Here is an 18,508-nt window from a genome sequence, read left to right as displayed (position 1 = left end):
AACTTTACCATCCATTGTTTCCAACTGGTATGCTCCTTTTCCCGCAATGCCACGGACTTTGTATGGTCCTTCCCATGTTGGACTTAGCTTTCCTGAGTTAGCAGCTTTTGCAGATTGGAACACCTTTTTAAGCACGAAGTCCCCAATTTTGAAAAATCTGAGGCGTGCTTTCCTATTGTAATATCGTTCTATTACTTGCTTTTGTGCTGCCATCCTTATCAAAGCAGCTTCTCTTCTTCCTTCAAGTAAATCTAGGCTAACCCGCATCTCTTCATTATTAGATTCCTCCGTTGCCTGATCGTATCGTGTGCTTGGCTCACCTATTTCAACTGGAATTAAGGCTTCCGTACCATAAACCATTGAAAATGGTGTTTCTCCAGTGCCTGTTTTGGTCGTTGTACGATAAGCCCATAGTACTCCAGGTAACACCTCAGGCCAATTACCTTTTGAATCTTGTAACCTCTTTTTCAAGTTATTGATAATAACTTTGTTAGTTGATTCTGCTTGTCCATTCCCCACTGGATGATATGGCGTAGACGTTATTCTTTTGATCTGCCAACTTCGAAGAAATTCTGTAACTTGTGCTCCAATAAATTGTGGTCCATTGTCACACACGATCTCCTTTGGTACTCCAAAGCGGCATATTATATTTCGCCATATGAAGTCTTTAACTTCTTTTTCTCGTACCTATTTAAATGCCCCTGTTTCTACCCATTTAGTGAAATAATCTGTAAGTACAAGTAGAAATTTTACCTGACCTTTTGTTTGTGGAAGTGGACCTACGATATCCATTCCCCATTTCATAAAGGGCCATGGGGCTAAAACAGGATGTAGTAACTCAGCTGGTCTGTGCATATTATTGTCGTACCTTTGACATTTATCACATTTGGACACGAAACTGGTTGCCTCTTCTTCCATCTTAGGCCAATAATATCCTGTGCGAATTAACGTTCTTACCAGTGACCGTCCTCCTGCGTGATTCCCACAATGTCCTTCATGTACTTCTCTCATGACATATTCGGTTTGAGAAGGGCCGAGACACCTTGCTAGTGGTCCGCCGAACATCTTTCGATAAAGATTACCTTGATATAAACAATATCGTGCAGCTTTTTTGCGAAGCGCGTAAGCCTTTCCTTTGTCATTAGGCACGGTTCCGTGCTGTAAAAAGGCAACAATTTCATTTCTCCAATCCCATGTTAGATGATTAAAATTTACCTCGTTTTTATCAGATTCAAGAACGGAATGAAATAGATGTATGACTGAAGCATCTGTATTGTTTGCCACGTCTGCTGCGGATGCAAGGTTTGCTAAAGCATCTGCCTCTACATTCTCATCTCTTGGGATCTGCACTACTTTCCAAGTTTGGAATTGCTTTATTAACTCCCGTACCTTTGCGAGGTATTCTTGCATTCGTGACTCTCTGGCTGTATAAGTCCCCAGCATCTGATTAACCACGAGTTGAGAATCACTCTTGATTATAATCTGTGTTATGCCGAGTTCTCGTGCCAATTCTAAACCTGCAATTACAGCCTCATACTCTGCTTCATTGTTAGTTATAGAATGACATTTTATAGCCTGTCTAATGGTCTCACCCGCAGGTGGTACGAGGACTATTCCTAGGCCTGCCCCTTTTACATTAGATGAACCGTCAGTGTATAAAACCCAAGTCCCCGGGTTCGCACCATTAAAAACTAGTAATTCTTTTTCTGCTTCTAAATGCATCCCCTGGCTAAAATCAGCCACGAAATCAGCTAGTACTTGAGACTTTATAGCGGTCCTGGGTTGATAAATAACTTCATACTCACTTAGTTCTATAGCCCATTTTGCTAATCTTCCTGAAAGTTCGTGTTTATGCAAAATATTTCGAAGCGGAAAAACAGTAACTACTACAATGGGATGGCATTGAAAATAAGGTCTTAACTTTCTAGATGTCATGATCAAAGCTAATGCTAATTTTTCTAGCTGTGGGTATCGTGTCTCAGCTTCCAATAAGGACTTACTTACATAATAAATAGGAGATTGTTTACCTTGGTCCTAGCGGACTAAAACAGCACTTACTGCGACTTCAGATACGACCAGATAAATGAGAAGTTTTTCCCCCACCTTCGGTTTTGCCAACAACGGTGGTTTTGACAAATAAGCTTTCAAATTTCTAAGGGCTTGTTGACAATCTTCATTCCATTCAAAATGATCTTGCTTTTTAAGTGCAGAGAAAAACTTAAAACACCTTTCCGAGGATTTGGAAATAAATCTCCCCAAAGCTGCAATTCTTCCCGTTAATCTTTGTACTTCCTTTTTATTAGTAAGTATATCCGGGATTTCTTCTATTGCTTTGATCTGAGAAGGATTCACTTCAATACCACGATTAGAAACAAGAAAACCCAAAAACTTACCTGATGCAACTCCAAATGCACATTTTTCTGGGTTGAGTTTCATATTAAATTTTCGCAAAATTTCAAAAGTAACAGATAGATGAGAAATATGATCATGAGATTGCTGGGTTTTGACGAGCATATCGTCTATATATACCTCCATTGTTTTCCCTAAATGTTCTTGGAACATTTTGGTGACCAACCTTTGATAGGTTGCCCCAGCATTTTTGAGGCCAAAGGGCATTACTTTATAACAGTAAGTCCCCCTGTCTGTGATGAAAGAAGTTTTTTCTTCATCACCAGGATCCATTTTAATTTGATTATATCCTGAGTATGCATCTAAAAAACTTAAAAGTTCATGACCTGCGGTTGCATCAATTAGTTGGTCTATATGCGGTAAGGGAAAGGAATCTTTTGGACAGGCTTTATTTAAATCGGTATAATCTACACAAACACGCCACTTACCATTTTTCTTGGGTACGACCACCGTATTAGCTAACCAAGTAGGATATTTTACCTCACGGATTGATCCGATTTTTAATAATTTTTGGACTTCATCCTGAATCACCTGGTTCTTGAAAGCACCTTGTTTCCATTTCTTTTGCTTTATTGGTGTGAAAGAAGGGTCCTCATTGAGTTTGTGAGTCATCACATTTGGTGGTATCCCTGTCATATCAGCGTGGGACCAAGCAAAGCAGTCTAAGTTAGCTTTTAAAAATTCGATTATCATACCTCGCATGTTCGTGCTTAAATTGGCCCCGACATAAACCTTCCGTTCAGGCCATTGATCAAATAACATCACTGCCTCAAGCTCTTCAATTGTCGTTTTGATGCTTTCATTTTCTTCAGGTTCTTGAATTGTGTCAGGTCTTGAGTCCAAATCCGTCTTTTCCTGTTCAGTTGAAGTTTGATCTTTTTTACCTTCAACTGTTTCCTATAATTGCTACTTTTCTTTATTTTCGGCGCTCGTACTTGTTACAGCGTTGACATTTTTAGCCATCTGCTGATCCCCACGAATTTGGCAAATTCCCAATGGTGATGGGAATTTAATAACCTGATGTAGAGTTGATGGGACAGCGTCCATATCGTGTATCCATGGTCTCCCCATGATCATATTGTAGGCCATTTCCATATCAACTACCTGAAATTTAGTTTCCTTCACAACACCCATAGCAAAAGTTGTTAGAAATACCTCACCTTTTGTTACTACACTTGAATTGTCAAAGCCTGACAAGGTGTGCGCCTTGGGTATCATTTTGTCTTCAGCTTGCATTTCTCGTAGTACCCTTAGTAATATAATATTTACAGAACTCCCTGGATCAATCAAAACTCGTTTTACATTAGTATCATGTACAAGTAAAGATATTACCAGTGCGTCATTATGTGGAGTTGTCACTCCTTCGGTATCTGCGTCATCGAACGAAATACTTTCATTTTCAAGGACCTGCCGCACCCGTTTCCCGTGTGTAATTGTTACCTTAGAAACCTTGTTGGAGGCTGTGTAGGTTACGCCGTGAATGTCCTCTCCCCCGCTTATGACATTCACTGTCCTCTTGGGTGAAGGAGGTTGTGGTGGCTCTTGTCTGTTTTTCATATAAGCTTGTTTTCCTTTCTCACTAAATAACTCAGTGAGGTACCCTTGCTTCAATAAATGATCCACTTCACTCTGCAGGAATCTACATTCTGAAGTTTTGTGCCCGTGATCGTTGTGAAATTCGCACCAATGATCCGGATTGCGTCTACTTGGATTTGACCGCATCTCTTTTGGCCACCGTACCTTATCTCCCATGCTTCTTAAAACAGCTACGAGCTCGGAGGTAGAGACATTAAAATTATATCCACCGAATCGTGCCTTTAAACTCCTGTCATCATCTCGTGATTCTTGTCTGTTCCGATCATTCCTGAACTTTGAAGAAGAGCCAGAATCCTGGTTCCTCGATTTTTGATCATATTGCTGGCTATCTTGTTTCGACCGTGGGTCCTTTCCTGTGGGTCCCATATATGGATCGTACCTGTTTTTACCTGATCTTTTTTCGGTTTTTAACCTTCGGGTACCGCCCCTTTCTTCATGATGGAGCTTAGGTACGGTATCTTCTTCGATTCGCAGCTTCGTGCTATACCTGTTGTAAACATCATTCCATGTGGTTGCAGGAAATTCTCGAAGACTTTCTTTGAGTCGTCTCGTGGCTTCAGAACTTTTGTCATTTAAATTACTTGCAAAAGCTATAGCAGCCCAATTGTCAGGCACACGAGGTAGAGTCATTCTTTCACGCTGGAATCTATCAACGAAGTTTCTAAGCAACTCCGAATCCCCTTGTTTGATTTTGAAAATATCTTCCATCCTTTTCTCAACCTTTTGTGCTCCCGAATGTGCTTTAATAAAAGAATCTGCAAGCTCAGCAAAAGAATTAATAGAATTTTCAGATAAAAGAGAATACCAGGTTAATGCACCCTTGGTGAGTGTTTCTCCAAATTTCTTGACCAATACTGATTCAATTTCTTGTTTGGTCAAGTCGTTGCCTTTTACGCCGGTTGTAAATGCAGTCACGTGGTCACGTGGGTCTGTAGTACCATCATATTTCGGGATGTCAGGCATTTTGAACTTTTTCGGAATTGGAAGGGGAGCAGCACTAGGCTTCCATGGTTGTTGTGAGTATTTGTCCATGTCTACTCCTTTTATTACAGGTGGAACTCCAGGGATTTGTTCAATACGCTCATTTTGTTCCTTAAGCTGTTTCTGCAAGGTTAGTACTAAATTTTGCAAATACGAATTATTTAAATTACCTGGTCCCCCTTCTTGTGGTTCACTGGGGGTTGCTCCGTTTCCAGAATTATCAAGACCAGAACGGGGGTTCTCCAATGTATTATTATTAGGAGTTGGTGTAGGTGGCGCAGCAGGCAATCGACTAACAAGTGCCTGAAGAGCTTTGCCGACCTGTGCATCAATTAGCTTTTGCAAAGCTTCAGTTGTAACTCCTTCAAAATGTTCAGATTGCTCTTGTTGATCAGCACGGGATTCAGTAACAGGAGTGCCTTCACGAGATTGACGTGGTGAATTTAGAGGAGAGGGAACCACGTTATCTTGATTTTGATGTATTTGATTCTCATGGTTTCCCAATGTGTTATTACTATTGTTGTCGGCGTTGTTGTTTGACATGGTGACGACAATAGATAAGATATAGCTTAAAAGGAAAGATTATCAGATTCCCGGTAACGGAACCAATTTGTTTAACCAAAAATCTGAGTCTTTGGTCAAAGCTAAAAAGAAATTCGGGTTACTGATAATCAGGAGACAAAAATAAAATACTTTTGAGAACGATGGTAAAGAAGCAAATAGATGTGTATTTCAATAAATTCTCAATAGTATTCCGTGTCCTTACAAATGATGATACTTCTTCCTTTTATAGATAATTCTAGGTAAAGGAATGAAGCCTCAGCTTTAATGATATAATCATGAGTAATAAATGACATTAAATAAGCAGTTATACAATCATTCCTATTAAATACCAATTTTGTAACGTATCAAGTATTTAATAATGAATTTGGATTCCTTTCTGTCATCAAATCTTTGCCTTCAATGCCTTCTAATCCGTTGGCTGTAAATAATTTAAAGTGGTACGAGATTCGTATTTATACATCGTCTCGTGCGTATTTAAATTCTTCTTCCCGTGGCTGTCTCCATCCGTGCCTCTTTAGTCAATTGCTGCGCTTTGACCATTTAACTAATCCACGTGTCATGCCACATCATCTTTAATATAAACTCAGTTTTTTTCCCAATACAGTATTGACAAACAAAATGACAATTGAATTTTATTAAAGCAATACGATCTAATAGGATCAAACAAGTCTGATCATAATTTAATTAATTAATATTTTTTTAATATTAACCGCGCATCGCGCGGGTACGACTACTAGTATTGTTAGAAAGAAAATTTGACGTTCCTTTGTGCATTTTCTATGAACCCTCTTGCATTAGTTTACCTCAAAACATTTTGTGTCAAATTCAAACTAGGCGGATGCAGCCATCGACAGATTTCGTGTAATTTCTTTCTGTATTCCAGAAATCCTCGTAATAAATCAATATCTCCGTGACTCCTTTCTTCCCTACTTTCTTATTTGAAAACAATTTATTTTTATGCAATGATTTATAGTTACACAATATATATGTGCTTTTTTTCTTAAGCTTCTTGTTCAGTCAAATATGTTTACATAAATTGAAAGAGAGGCAGTATGACACAAGCAAAAAATTGAACATATAATAAGTTCACAATTAAGAGCCTGTTGGGATTGACTTAAAAAAGTAGCTTTTCAGTAGAAATAGCTTTTAAGCCAAAATTATTGCTTTTGGCTTGTTTTAAGCAGTTTTTAACTTATTTTAAGCACTTTTTGACTTTGCCAAACACTGAAAAAAGCTAAAAAAAAGGCTTAAAAGTTGCTTTGTCCAGCTTAAAAGTCAATCCAAACACCCTTTAATATCCTTGTACAAACTATAACTTACTAAAAGTCTTACTTGGTACGAGGGATGAGAGATAATTAATTTCGGGATTAAATTTGAGATGAGTTTATTCACGTTTGATTGGGATAAAGTTGCGATAAAACTTTTGAAATTAGTTATCATGAGATATATTATATCTCTATGGAAAGGTGGGATAACAATCCCGAAATAATTAATCTTAAGAAAATTTATTTTTGCGGGTTGCCGTCGTGCTCCGCCAGTATAACCACCATTAATTAGCATAACGGAAAATACCTAAAAATGCAACTCAACTAACATAAATGGCCTATCTATTCCATCCATTAAAAGGTTGCCCTATTCATATCACTAACGTTATATTTTTGGCCTATTTATACCATTGTCGACTAACAGTTCCATTTTTTATTTTTTAAATAATAAGAATTAATTTTTTGACCTTACCTTTGCCACGTGTCTTTATATTACTGGTTCTTCTTTACTTGACCCTACATTTCTTTTAACCCTGGTTATGTATAATTAACCATGCCCAGCCCGATAAAATCCAACCATCTTTTAATCCAATCCCTAATTCCTTGTCTACGAGAGTCATGTTTAGGGGAAGAATTTTACGAGATAAATGTTGGTGTGTCACTTGTGTTTGCCTCTTCATGAGGTTGTTCTCTCAATTTTTGTACTCTCTTTTATATAGTAGATTGTTCATCTCCGTCATGGACGTAGGTCAGTTGACCGAACTATGTTTGTCTCTTTTGGTAGATTTCTCTTTTGTTGTCTCATTTATCGTCGTTGAAGGTTTACTTTACTAGTTTTCGCATGACACTTGACTTTTTCGGTCCTAACATATATTGTGAATGCTAGCAGACGAGGGATCCTCAATTATAGAAGTCCAACTTTTTTTCCTAAGAAAAATGACAAGTTATATATGAGAGATTTTTAATTTTCTTCTACAGGAAAAAAACTCAATTATGCTAAGTATGTAGATCTTTTGTCATTTCAGGAATGCAATCTATTCCCAGATGGGGAATGGTAAGCCTAAAATCAATTATGCTAAGTACTTCAATCTAATAGAAGTACTATTTCTAGTTGAAGTAATGAGATATAATTTTTTTCTTTTTAAAACATGGTCTACGTTTAATATTAAAACGATATATTTTTTGTTATTTATTTCTTAAATTTAACTCTATATGATAAAATTAAAATTTAAAAGATATGCTTCGAATTATTCATATTTTTATTATAACAGCAAATCTTAATTAAAAAAGGTAAATTGTTCATATCTCGACCTAAATGGAGTAAATACGAACATGAATATATGAATGTCCTCTCATTGCAAATTAAATAAGAAAAAATCCACTTGGGAGATCTTTAAAACTTAAAAACAAATTTGAGCCTAACATTTAAACCTAACTTATATTAGTATTTTCCAAAATGAATCTAACTCAAGCCTACCGGTAAAAATTTAGCCGCACAAGTGTTTACCTTGAGGGTTCACTTCAAACTCAAGTCTAGATTAAATTTGTCTGGCATACGAGTCTTAAATAAAACCAAAAAATCTTAAGAATTGAGAATGATTCGTCTCATTGCAAAGGTAAAAAAAAACGGGCAGCCTGCTGCACAAGGTATCCTGCGTTTATGCAGGATTCGGGGAAGGGCCGCGGGTGTGATATAGAAAGCCAATCTAATGCAAATATTAGTAGCTGCTACCACGACTCGAACCCGTGACCTATAGATCACACGGAGACCAAAATTCATAAAACATGAGCCATGTATAATGTTTTATTCAATCACCAACAATAATGACATCCAACACTTATAAGTTCATCAAAATACATTACATTACTTGAAAGAGCAGAAATTATAATTATAAAGATGCATAAAGTCCAATAAAACCTGGATTACATTTACTTGTTCTTCTCGTTGAAATGTTCAACAGTAGCTTTCAAGATGGCAACAAAGACTGGGAGATTGCCAAGAGTAAGATGAATATTTTCAACATCTTTAGTCTCAAATTCAATGGTAATTTTCACGATGCATGAATTCTCATCCTTCTCTATAACTTCAAACTTAAACCCATAGAAACTGAATCCTAGATCAAGATATCCCCCTTCAACCACCTCGATTTCCTTCACTCGTTTTTCATCATCTATTGAGACGAATTTCTCTTTATATGGAGCATTACGAGGAAGAGCTAATATATTTGGTCCAAACAAATAGAAAATCGTCAATAAAGTTAAATAATTTACCAAATTATCACGTAAAAAATAAGAACCAGAAGGAAAAAGTAATGTAATGTGTGTTAACCCACAAAGAATCCTCAAAATGGACCATATGTGTTGCGAATCTGGATTAATATATGTGTAAATATATGAATTTATAACATTGCACCTCAATTATGGTTAAGTGATAAATATGTGTGTATGAGAGACGAGTCTTGTATTTATCGAGTTACAACAAACACAACGAATAATTTTTTTTCCGGATTTCCACCTCCATTCCAAAAAAAGTTACAACAAGAAAATAAAAATCAAGAATAATCAATGGAATGAAAATATTTTTAATAGGATTTTGAAGTAAAATGACTTACTAACTTGCAGGACTGAACCAATGCCACCATTGCCTTCAATAAACTCAATCTTTTCAACAATGTGTTTTTCAACAAGAAATTTGACAAATTGAATAGTGGAATAGAGATTCCACACTTCACTTGCTGATGCATTTATTTCTGCTTGCTCTGAAAATTTTCCCAACATATTTTGTTTTTGTTTTTTGATGACAATTAGTCAACAAACACTGGATATATAATTGGTCAGTACATATATATAGCCGTACATAATTAATATCATAATTACTCGGCCTTCGTATTAAAACTTGGTTGATGCAACTTTCCTTGGATGCCACGGCATTTGTACAAATTTTAAACAATGAATTAAAAGGAGCAATTAATGCAAAACTTTTAGGATAAAAGATTAAGTTTGGTATGACAGAAGTCATTTTTTATGAAATAAATATCTTTCTAAAGAATGTTTTCTAGTGTTCGTTTGGTGATTGAAAAATATTTTATAGATATATTAAACACTAATAATATTATTAGAAAAAAAGGGTCGCATTTGTTTTTGAACTTTGCTAATGGTCTAAAATTTTCCTTTAGCTACAATTGGTCCATACAGTGGTTACTGAAATCATTATAGTTAACAAATATACGAGTAAATTTCTTAAATAGTCATATAACTATAATTGTTTTTCACCATAGTCATATAACTATGTTTATAGTTATATGACTATTTGTGAAACTTACCTTTTCCAAATTATTTAGATGATTACGCGATAAACAATTTTTTGCTTTTAAGAAAAAATAAAGGTGAATATATTTGTTTGAAATAAGTTCTTCTATTAAGTTGAAATTCCCAGTGAATTATTGGATTAAAATGTTGAAATAATGGACATTTGACTTTAAGTATATAGGAAGGTAACCACGAGAGAAGAATTAATGGAGAAATATAATTACATGTCTACAACAATCACATAGCTTGCTGAAATTTCTAGCGAATGTACTTTAAAATCTGGCATGCGTTATTTTTCCCTAACAATTATCGAAGTTAAAAAATCAACAATGGCACAAAAATATCATATTTTTATCATTCTCCTCTTTAATAAACGCCAAGGATAGGAACGAAGCATTTTTTTAAAACAGAAGACAAACTTGTTGCATCAGCTTAGACTGACGAAATTACCCTTACAAACTGTATCAATCCAGTCTTCAGCTTCTGCAAATACCGGGTAAAACTAAGGTCATAAATGCAAATTCAAATACCATAGGTTACGACTATAAATATCCTCTTCGCGACGAAACCGATTCAGTGTGAATGAACTCTAGACGGAAAGAATGATGCAGCAGAGAGGTAGTCTCTAATGGTGGTTGCCCTCTCTCTGTTTTCTGCCTATGATTTCCTTTTCCATTTTCACCAAACGCGGCATTAATAAACCACCATTCATCTTAAGGGTCTGTTTGGTTAAGCTTCAGATCTGAAAGACACACACACGTGTGTGTATATATATATATATATATATATATATATATATATATATATATATATACACACACACAAAAGTTCCCATTCAAATTGGTAGTTATTTTTAATTAATAATTAGTTATTGGTTATTATTTTTGAATTTAAATATATATAAAAACGAAAATTAAAAAATACAAAACTACCATATATATATATATATATATTGGTTACTTTAATTGAATTAATAAATATAGATATCTTATAATTAACTATAATAAAAAAATTAAAATATAAATATATGTAAAAATAACTACTCATTCAAATTGGGTGGTATTAGTTTAAAGTTTGAGTTTTTAAATCTATCTATAATTAAAAGCAGAAGACAAAAGCACCTCATTAAGTCAAATGACAGAACAATAGAATGATATATGACATATATTAGTTATTAAATTAGTTATTGGTTATTCTTTTTAATTTAAATATATCTAAAAAATGAAAATAATTAAAAAAACTACCATATATATATATATATATTTAAAAATAACTACTCATTCAAATAGGGTGGGATTAGTTTAAAGTTGGAGTTTTTAAATTATTTTAAAATAAAAGAACAAAAAAAAACTATAAAAAACAAAATAAAATAGAAGAAAAACAACTCATTCAAATCATGGAGTAGTTTCAAGTTGGTGTTTTAAAATAATTTTAAAATAAAAATAGATATCTTATAATTAACTATAATAATAAAAATGAAAATATAAATATATAAGAAAATAACTACCCATTCAAATTGGTAGTTATTTTTAATTATTAATTAGTTATTGTTTACTTTATTTAAATTAATAAAAATAAATATCTTATAATTAACTATAATATAAAAACAAAAATATAAATATATAAAAAAATAACTATCCATTCAAATTGGCTGAGAGTATTTTCAAGTTGGAGCTTTTAAAATTTTTTTTAAAAAGCAAAAAAAAAAAAATGCTATAAAAAACGAAAAAAGAGAAGAAAAACTACCCATCCAAATCGAGAGTAGTTTCAAATGTGAGATTTAAAATAAAAAACGAAATTAAAAAATAATAAATTATCAATTCAAATTGGGGAGTAGTTTTAAGTTGGAGTTTTAAAATTATTTGAAAATAAAAAAACAAAAATAAAGAAATAAAAAAACTTCAGAGAAAAATATTAAATAACGTAATATGCTAATGAAACTTTCTATTAACAATGTAGTAGCATTAAATATTTGCAAATATAATAAAGAAAAATACATAACAAAAAGGTTATTCGATGCGTTGCCTGTATAAGTCCCGTTAGTTTAACAAAGATTTTATTCACTAAAATTTAGATAATATTATTAAGAATAACAGAATCTATATATTACTAAAAGGAGAAGAAAAAGCCCTTTCGTTAATCCAAGTGGCAGCTTAATAAAAAGCCACATGACATAATTAGTTACTAAATTTATTATTTAGTTAATAATTAATTATTGGTTATTCTTTTTGAATTTAAATATATATAAAAAACAAAAATAATAAAAAAATATAAAACTACCATATATATGAATATATTCATATATATATATATATATTAATTGATTACTTTATTTGAATTAATAAATATAGATATCTTATAATTAACTATATAAAAAACGAAAATATAAATATGAAAAAAACTACCCATTCAAATTGTGTGGGAGTAGTTTCAAGTAGGAGTTTTTAAATTATTTTAAAATAAAAAAGCAAAAAAAAATCTATAAAAAAAAAAAAAAACTACCCATTCAAATCGGGGAGTAGTTTCAAATTGGAGTTTTAAAATAATTTTAAAATAAAAATATATATCTTATAATTAACTATAATTAGAAAATGAAAATATAAATATATAAAAAAGTAACTACCCGTTCAAATTGGGTGGGAGTAGTTTCAAGTTGGAGTTTTTAAATTATTTTAAATAAAAATGCTATAAAAAACGAAAAAGAGAAAAAAAAACTACCCATTCAAATTGGGGAGTAGTTCAAGTTGGAATTTTAATATAATTTTAATATAAAAAACAAAATTAAAAAATAATAAATTACCAATTCAAATTGGGGAGTAGTTTTAAGTTGGAGTTTTAAAATTATTTAAAAATAAAAAAACAAAAATAAAGTAATAAAAAAACTTCAGAGAAAAATATTAAATAACGTAATATGCTAATGAAACTTTCTATTAACAAAGTAATAGTATTAAATATTGAAAGATATAATAAAGAAAAATACATAACAAAAACGTTATTCGATGCGCTGCCTGTATAAGTCCCGTTAGTTTAACATAGATTTTATTCACTAAAATTTAGATAATATTATTAAGAACAACATAATAAAATTTATAAAAAAAAAATTTAATATTAATAAATTATATATCTTCTCATATATTACAAAAAGAAAGCGAATACTAAATATTGTTTAATATAATAAAGAAAAATAAAACAAAAAAGTTATTCACTAACTATATAAGTACGTTTGATTTAATAGAATTTCATTATTGGGTATATCGTATTTGTTCAACCAAAAATCTGAGTCTTTGGTCAAAGCTAAAAAGAAATTCGGGTTACTGATAATCAGGAGACAAAAATAAAATACTTTTGAGAACGATGGTAAAGAAGCAAATAGATGTATATTTCAATAAATTCTCAATAGTATTCCGTGTCCTTACAAATGATGATACTTCTTCCTTTTATAGATAATTCTAGGTAAAGGAATGAAGCCTCAGCTTTAATGATATAATCATGAGTAATAAATGACATTAAATAAGCCGTTATACAATCATTCCTATTAAATACCAATTTTGTAACGTATCAAGTATTTAATAATGAATTTGGACTCCTTTCTGTCATCAGATCTTTGCCTTCAATGCCTTCTAATCCGTTGGCTGTAAATAATTTAAAGTGGTACGAGACTCGTATCTATACGTCGTCTCGTGCCTATTTAAATTCTTCTTCCCGTGGCTGTCTCCATCCGTGCCTCTTTAGTCAATTGCTGCGCTTTGACCATTTAACTAATCCACGTGTCATGCCACATCATCTTTAATATAAACTCAGTTTTTTCCCAATACAGATAGTCCCCCCACTTTCCATTTTTTTTATCAATTAAATAATTGGGAAGTGGATCTTCATGTAAAAGGAATTTTTGCCACAATTAATGCTCATGACAGTATTAACACCTCAGCAGTCTTTTCCATTTAATGTTCTGTCCATGTGTCATTATCTAATTGATTCCGCTATTCATACCCTTTTTCGAGACTTCTTCATTCTCACTATTTACGAAGTGATAGCTGCCTTTATTATAGGCTTTTCATCATTACACTTCCAAAGTTGACGGTTCTCATTTTACACATAACTTCTTCTTCCTTTGTCTTCTTCACAAATCTTCAGCACATACTTCCTTCTTAACAATGTCTTCTTCAAACCCTAACCGTAAAAAAGTTCCAATTCTAGATCAATTCCCCAACGCCCCTGTTAGACACAGAAGAGGCGGAGGAGGTAGGCTTCGAACAGGGTTAGAATCTACGCGAGGCGGCTCCTCTGGTTCTTCTTCAAGGAGTTCTATCCCAAAAGCCCCTTCTTCTAAAAGTAGGGAAATTCTTGATTCTTCTCAAGAACCCTCAGTTGATGATATAGTTCCCAGCGATTTGTCTTTTGAAAGTGACAAAACGTCTCTTCAAAAACAAATTAAAAATTTAGAAAGAGCCGATACTTACCCAACAATAGTAACCGAGCTTACAATCCCCACCATAAGAAGAGATTGTAACTGGAAGGATAGTCTCCGAATGTCAATTCCTTCCCCAAATCAAAGAATTTCCTCTTTTAGAAGTGGGTATTCTTCTGTTTACACTTACCCCTTCACTTTAGGTTTTAATCCTCCGATTGACCCAGTTATCCTCGATTTTTGTCGTTTCTTTACAATTTGTTTGGCCCAAATCGGTCCATTAGTGTGGAGAACAGTGGCTTGTTTGAGATATTTATCCTCCAAGGCCAATGTCAATTTCACCTTTTCTCACCTCATTCATCTATACCATCCTAACTTAATACGCCATGGGGTTTTTACCTTAACTGCAAGGAGCAAAAAAGTTTTGGTAAATCCTGAGGATGACAAAGATCGTGGATGGTATATCCGTTACGTTGTTGTTCGTACGGTGGACTTGATTGGCGAAACAAATATTCCCTTCCCTGAGAAGTGGAATTTTGAACGTAGGTTTCCTTTTATTTACCGTACCTACTTTTGAGAATTTCAAAAGAAAGTTGTTTTTAACCTCGTCCCTTTCTTGGTTTTTTGTAGCAACCATGGGAGATGTGGAACCTATTCCCAACTTCCGTGGTTGGGTAGACTCACTTTTGAAGATTGCTTCTAGGGAGCAGAGAACTTGGAAATCAATTTCTTCCTTACATGGCTGGAAGGTCAAAACACATGGTATCCCCCTTTTTATATTTTTTTTTACATGTTAAGCACTTTTTCCTCAACTTTAATCATGTATATCCATCCTTTAATCAGGATTTGGCATTAGAGGAATGACGGTTGAAGTAGCTATGGCCATTCGCATGTCTGCGAATGCTGCTCTTGATTTGGATAAGGCTCGAGCTTTGCTGCCTAAAAGGAAAGCTACAAAGGAAAGTTCTGAAGAAGAAGAGGAGGGTACCTCCCTAATTACCAGGCCAAGGGTCAGGAGACGAATAATCATTGATGATGAAATTGAAAACACTCCTGCTCGAACCTCCACCACCGAGCCTGTTTTGATTCAATCTGACGAGGACGCCGAACCAAGAGATAATAATGAGTCAATTCAGCATCTTTTTGACAATGGTTTCGGGAGTGACGAGCTCGGCCCTGTTTTTGATGAAACTCCTCTTTCCTCATTTGTTCCTATTTCCTCCATTCCTCTGCCAACCGTAAGTATTTCTTTACCAGTTTTGACGACTTCCGTTCTTTTGCCAGTTTCTACCGCTCCTATATCCGTTCCCTTGGCTATTTCTACCGCACCTGCTTCCGCTCCTGTGTTGGTTTCTACATCTTTTCCTTCCATTCCTTCCACTGCTCCTTTTCCCTCTGTTCATCATATAGAGACAGGTTCTAGCAGTGGAAGTATGACTATGAGAAGTGTTACTTTGGAGGTTCCTGCCAATCATAGCCTCTTGAGGAAGACCGGCAGAGCCGATGTTTGGCTCAAACCTCTAATTGGAGATATCGAGAAGAAGAAGATGGAGAGCCATAGCTGCTTAACTCTGATGAATGACGTAGTTCATTCTACTTTGAAGGTATTTTTACCAACAAGTTTTTTTTTAATTATCTTCAATCTCTCATTTCTATGACTTATCTCTGTAGGCTAAACTTATTGGCACGGAATTAATGGGAAGAATTTCCCTTCTAGAAAGAAAAGCTCGTGAGTTTGAAAAGACTGTCCACGAGGCCGAAGAAATAGCTAGGGGAGCCCAGCTTGAAGCAACCAATTGGAAGGAGCAGTTCGAGAATGCTCAAGGGACCATAGAGGAGTTGCAAGAAGATAAAAATCTCCTGGAGCAGCAAAACCGTGGTTTAACTTCTGAACTGGCAACTGTCAAAGCCTCTTCAAGCCAATTGAAAAGAGACAAAGAGCTTTTGGAATGCTCTTTGTCAGAACAATTATCCAGGGCTAGTGAAGAAGTTAGGGAGCTGAAGGCACTTTTGGCTAGGAAGGAAGAATATGCAGGAGAGTTAGTGCAAAGCTTGACTCAAGCTCAGGCTTACTTACAAACTTCTTCTGACGAGATTCATGCATTGAAGAGTTCTCATGCTTCTCTTGAAGCTTCCCTTGATTCCCATTTAGCTAAATATCAAATCTTAAAAAACGATCTTGCTATGTGGGAAAAGGAATATGGACTTCTAGAGGAAAATTTTAACATTGAGGTGAGTTGGGCTTTCCTGAAATCTCGTCGTGATGCTTTGACGGAAGCTGCTCAAGAAGGTTTTGACTTGCAGTATGAACTGGCCAAAGTCGTAGATACCATCGAGAAAAGCCAACAGTCTACTGATACTCCTTCTCCTGCACTTGAAGTTCCTGGAACAAGAAGAACTTTTAAATGAAGAAGTGAATACTGCAGCAATTGGGATTACAATTCCTGCTTCAGCTGAAAATGTTGCAATTCCAGCTTCAGAGGGTGAAACTTCTATGACTCAGTCTGTGGAAGTTGAAGCTTCCGTGACTCTTGCTTCCCTCATTGATCCTAACATTTCAAGTTCAACTGAAACCGTTCCTATTGCTGCTTCTTCAGAAGTTGCCACCGTGCCTGTGGCTGAAAGTGAAATTAATATTGCAACTTCTGATGTGCTAACCCCTTCAATTGGATGATGGTTTTATCCCTTAGTTTTTAAGGGATTTTTTGGTGAAAGTCCCCAGTTATCATAATGGGGCACTTGTATAAACTTTTATTGACTAAGTTTCTACTTAGTCTTTTTAATTATATTAAGAAGTTTTGTTAGTACTTCAATGTGTTCTATTCTTGCCTTTTCCTTACTTATTTAGGACTTATAGAATAGTTTAGCATTTTTATCCTTTGAAAATGCTTTATGATTCTTCTCATGACTTATTAACATGAGGTTTATAAAAGAGGGCCCTTTTATTTTATCGACACTTAATGAAGAAGACGTCTCAACTTCACAATGGTGTTATAATACGATGAAAGAAATAGGAATACACACGTTTTGTATAAAACAACTTTGGCAAGTTTTTTTATAAACTTTTAACAAGTGTTTGACTGTTACATGTATTACAATACATCTAAACTTTCTCGTAACTATTTTTCTTGTAACAGATTTGTGAATAACATAAAATAAACAAGGTTTTTCTTCATAACCTGTTTCAGTACATAGTCATGACCCTATCTTTACATATTAAGAAGGGTTTTGAGAGGTGACTTTGTTTATGAGTTTGAGAGATGATTCTGTTGTTCTCATGAATGCTGAAGACTTCATAATTTTCTCTCAACACTTGACTTCTATCGTTTGATATTCGTATCTGTGTATCTGCATTTCTACACGTATCTGTGTACAATATTGTAGTCCCCCAAGTATTTGAGCGGTGAAGTATGAAGCCTCGAGCACTTGTTTATTTCTTTTACTTTGGCCCTTTTCCTGAAACAGAAAGATATACGGGACTCGACGGTGCGATTATAGATGAAGACTGCCTAACTCGTGTGTATTTCCATCAGATTAATTGTAACCCTGGGCTAGGAATTTAAGAATACTCCATTTTGCCTTGCAGGTTGTGACTCATCATTTGGCACGAGTTAGGATATTTTGCCTAGCATCTAAAATCGTTAGTAAAATATTAATAAACCAAGAGAGAAATTTTAACACGATGATACCTGACCGTAGGTATTTTCTCAAAAGTAGTATCTTTTTAAGTGGACAACATTCCAATGTGAGGGTAAAACTTTACCATCCATTGTTTCCAACTGGTATGCTCCTTTTCCCGCAATGCCACGGACTTTGTATGGTCCTTCCCATGTTGGACTTAGCTTTCCTGAGTTAGCAGCTTTTGCAGATTGGAACACCTTTTTAAGCACGAAGTCCCCAATTTTGAAAAATCTGAGGCGTGCTTTCCTATTGTAATATCGTTCTATTACTTGCTTTTGTGCTGCCATCCTTATCA

At 34.3% G+C, this 18,508-nt stretch overlaps 1 protein-coding gene across 1 annotated transcript; it reads right to left on the bottom strand.

Annotated features, from left to right (window-relative positions):
• Positions 1-8,590: 8,590 nt before the first annotated feature.
• LOC104229420 (norbelladine synthase-like) lies at positions 8,591-9,635 on the bottom strand. Its single transcript, XM_009782064.2, has 2 exons — positions 9,428-9,635; positions 8,591-9,031 (listed from the first exon to the last, which is right to left on the bottom strand). Exons 1-2 carry the CDS (start codon positions 9,591-9,593, stop codon positions 8,745-8,747), a joined length of 453 nt encoding a protein of 150 aa, XP_009780366.1. The 5' UTR covers positions 9,594-9,635; the 3' UTR covers positions 8,591-8,744.
• Between the last annotated feature and the right edge of the window lie 8,873 nt (positions 9,636-18,508).

The sequence above is a fragment of the Nicotiana sylvestris genome, chromosome 11 (genome assembly GCF_000393655.2).
Source record: "Nicotiana sylvestris chromosome 11, ASM39365v2, whole genome shotgun sequence".
In the NCBI taxonomy this organism is placed as follows: Eukaryota; Viridiplantae; Streptophyta; class Magnoliopsida; order Solanales; family Solanaceae; genus Nicotiana; species Nicotiana sylvestris.
The sequence above is the reverse complement of the archived record's forward strand: the minus strand, read 5'-3'. Positions and strand labels throughout refer to the sequence as shown.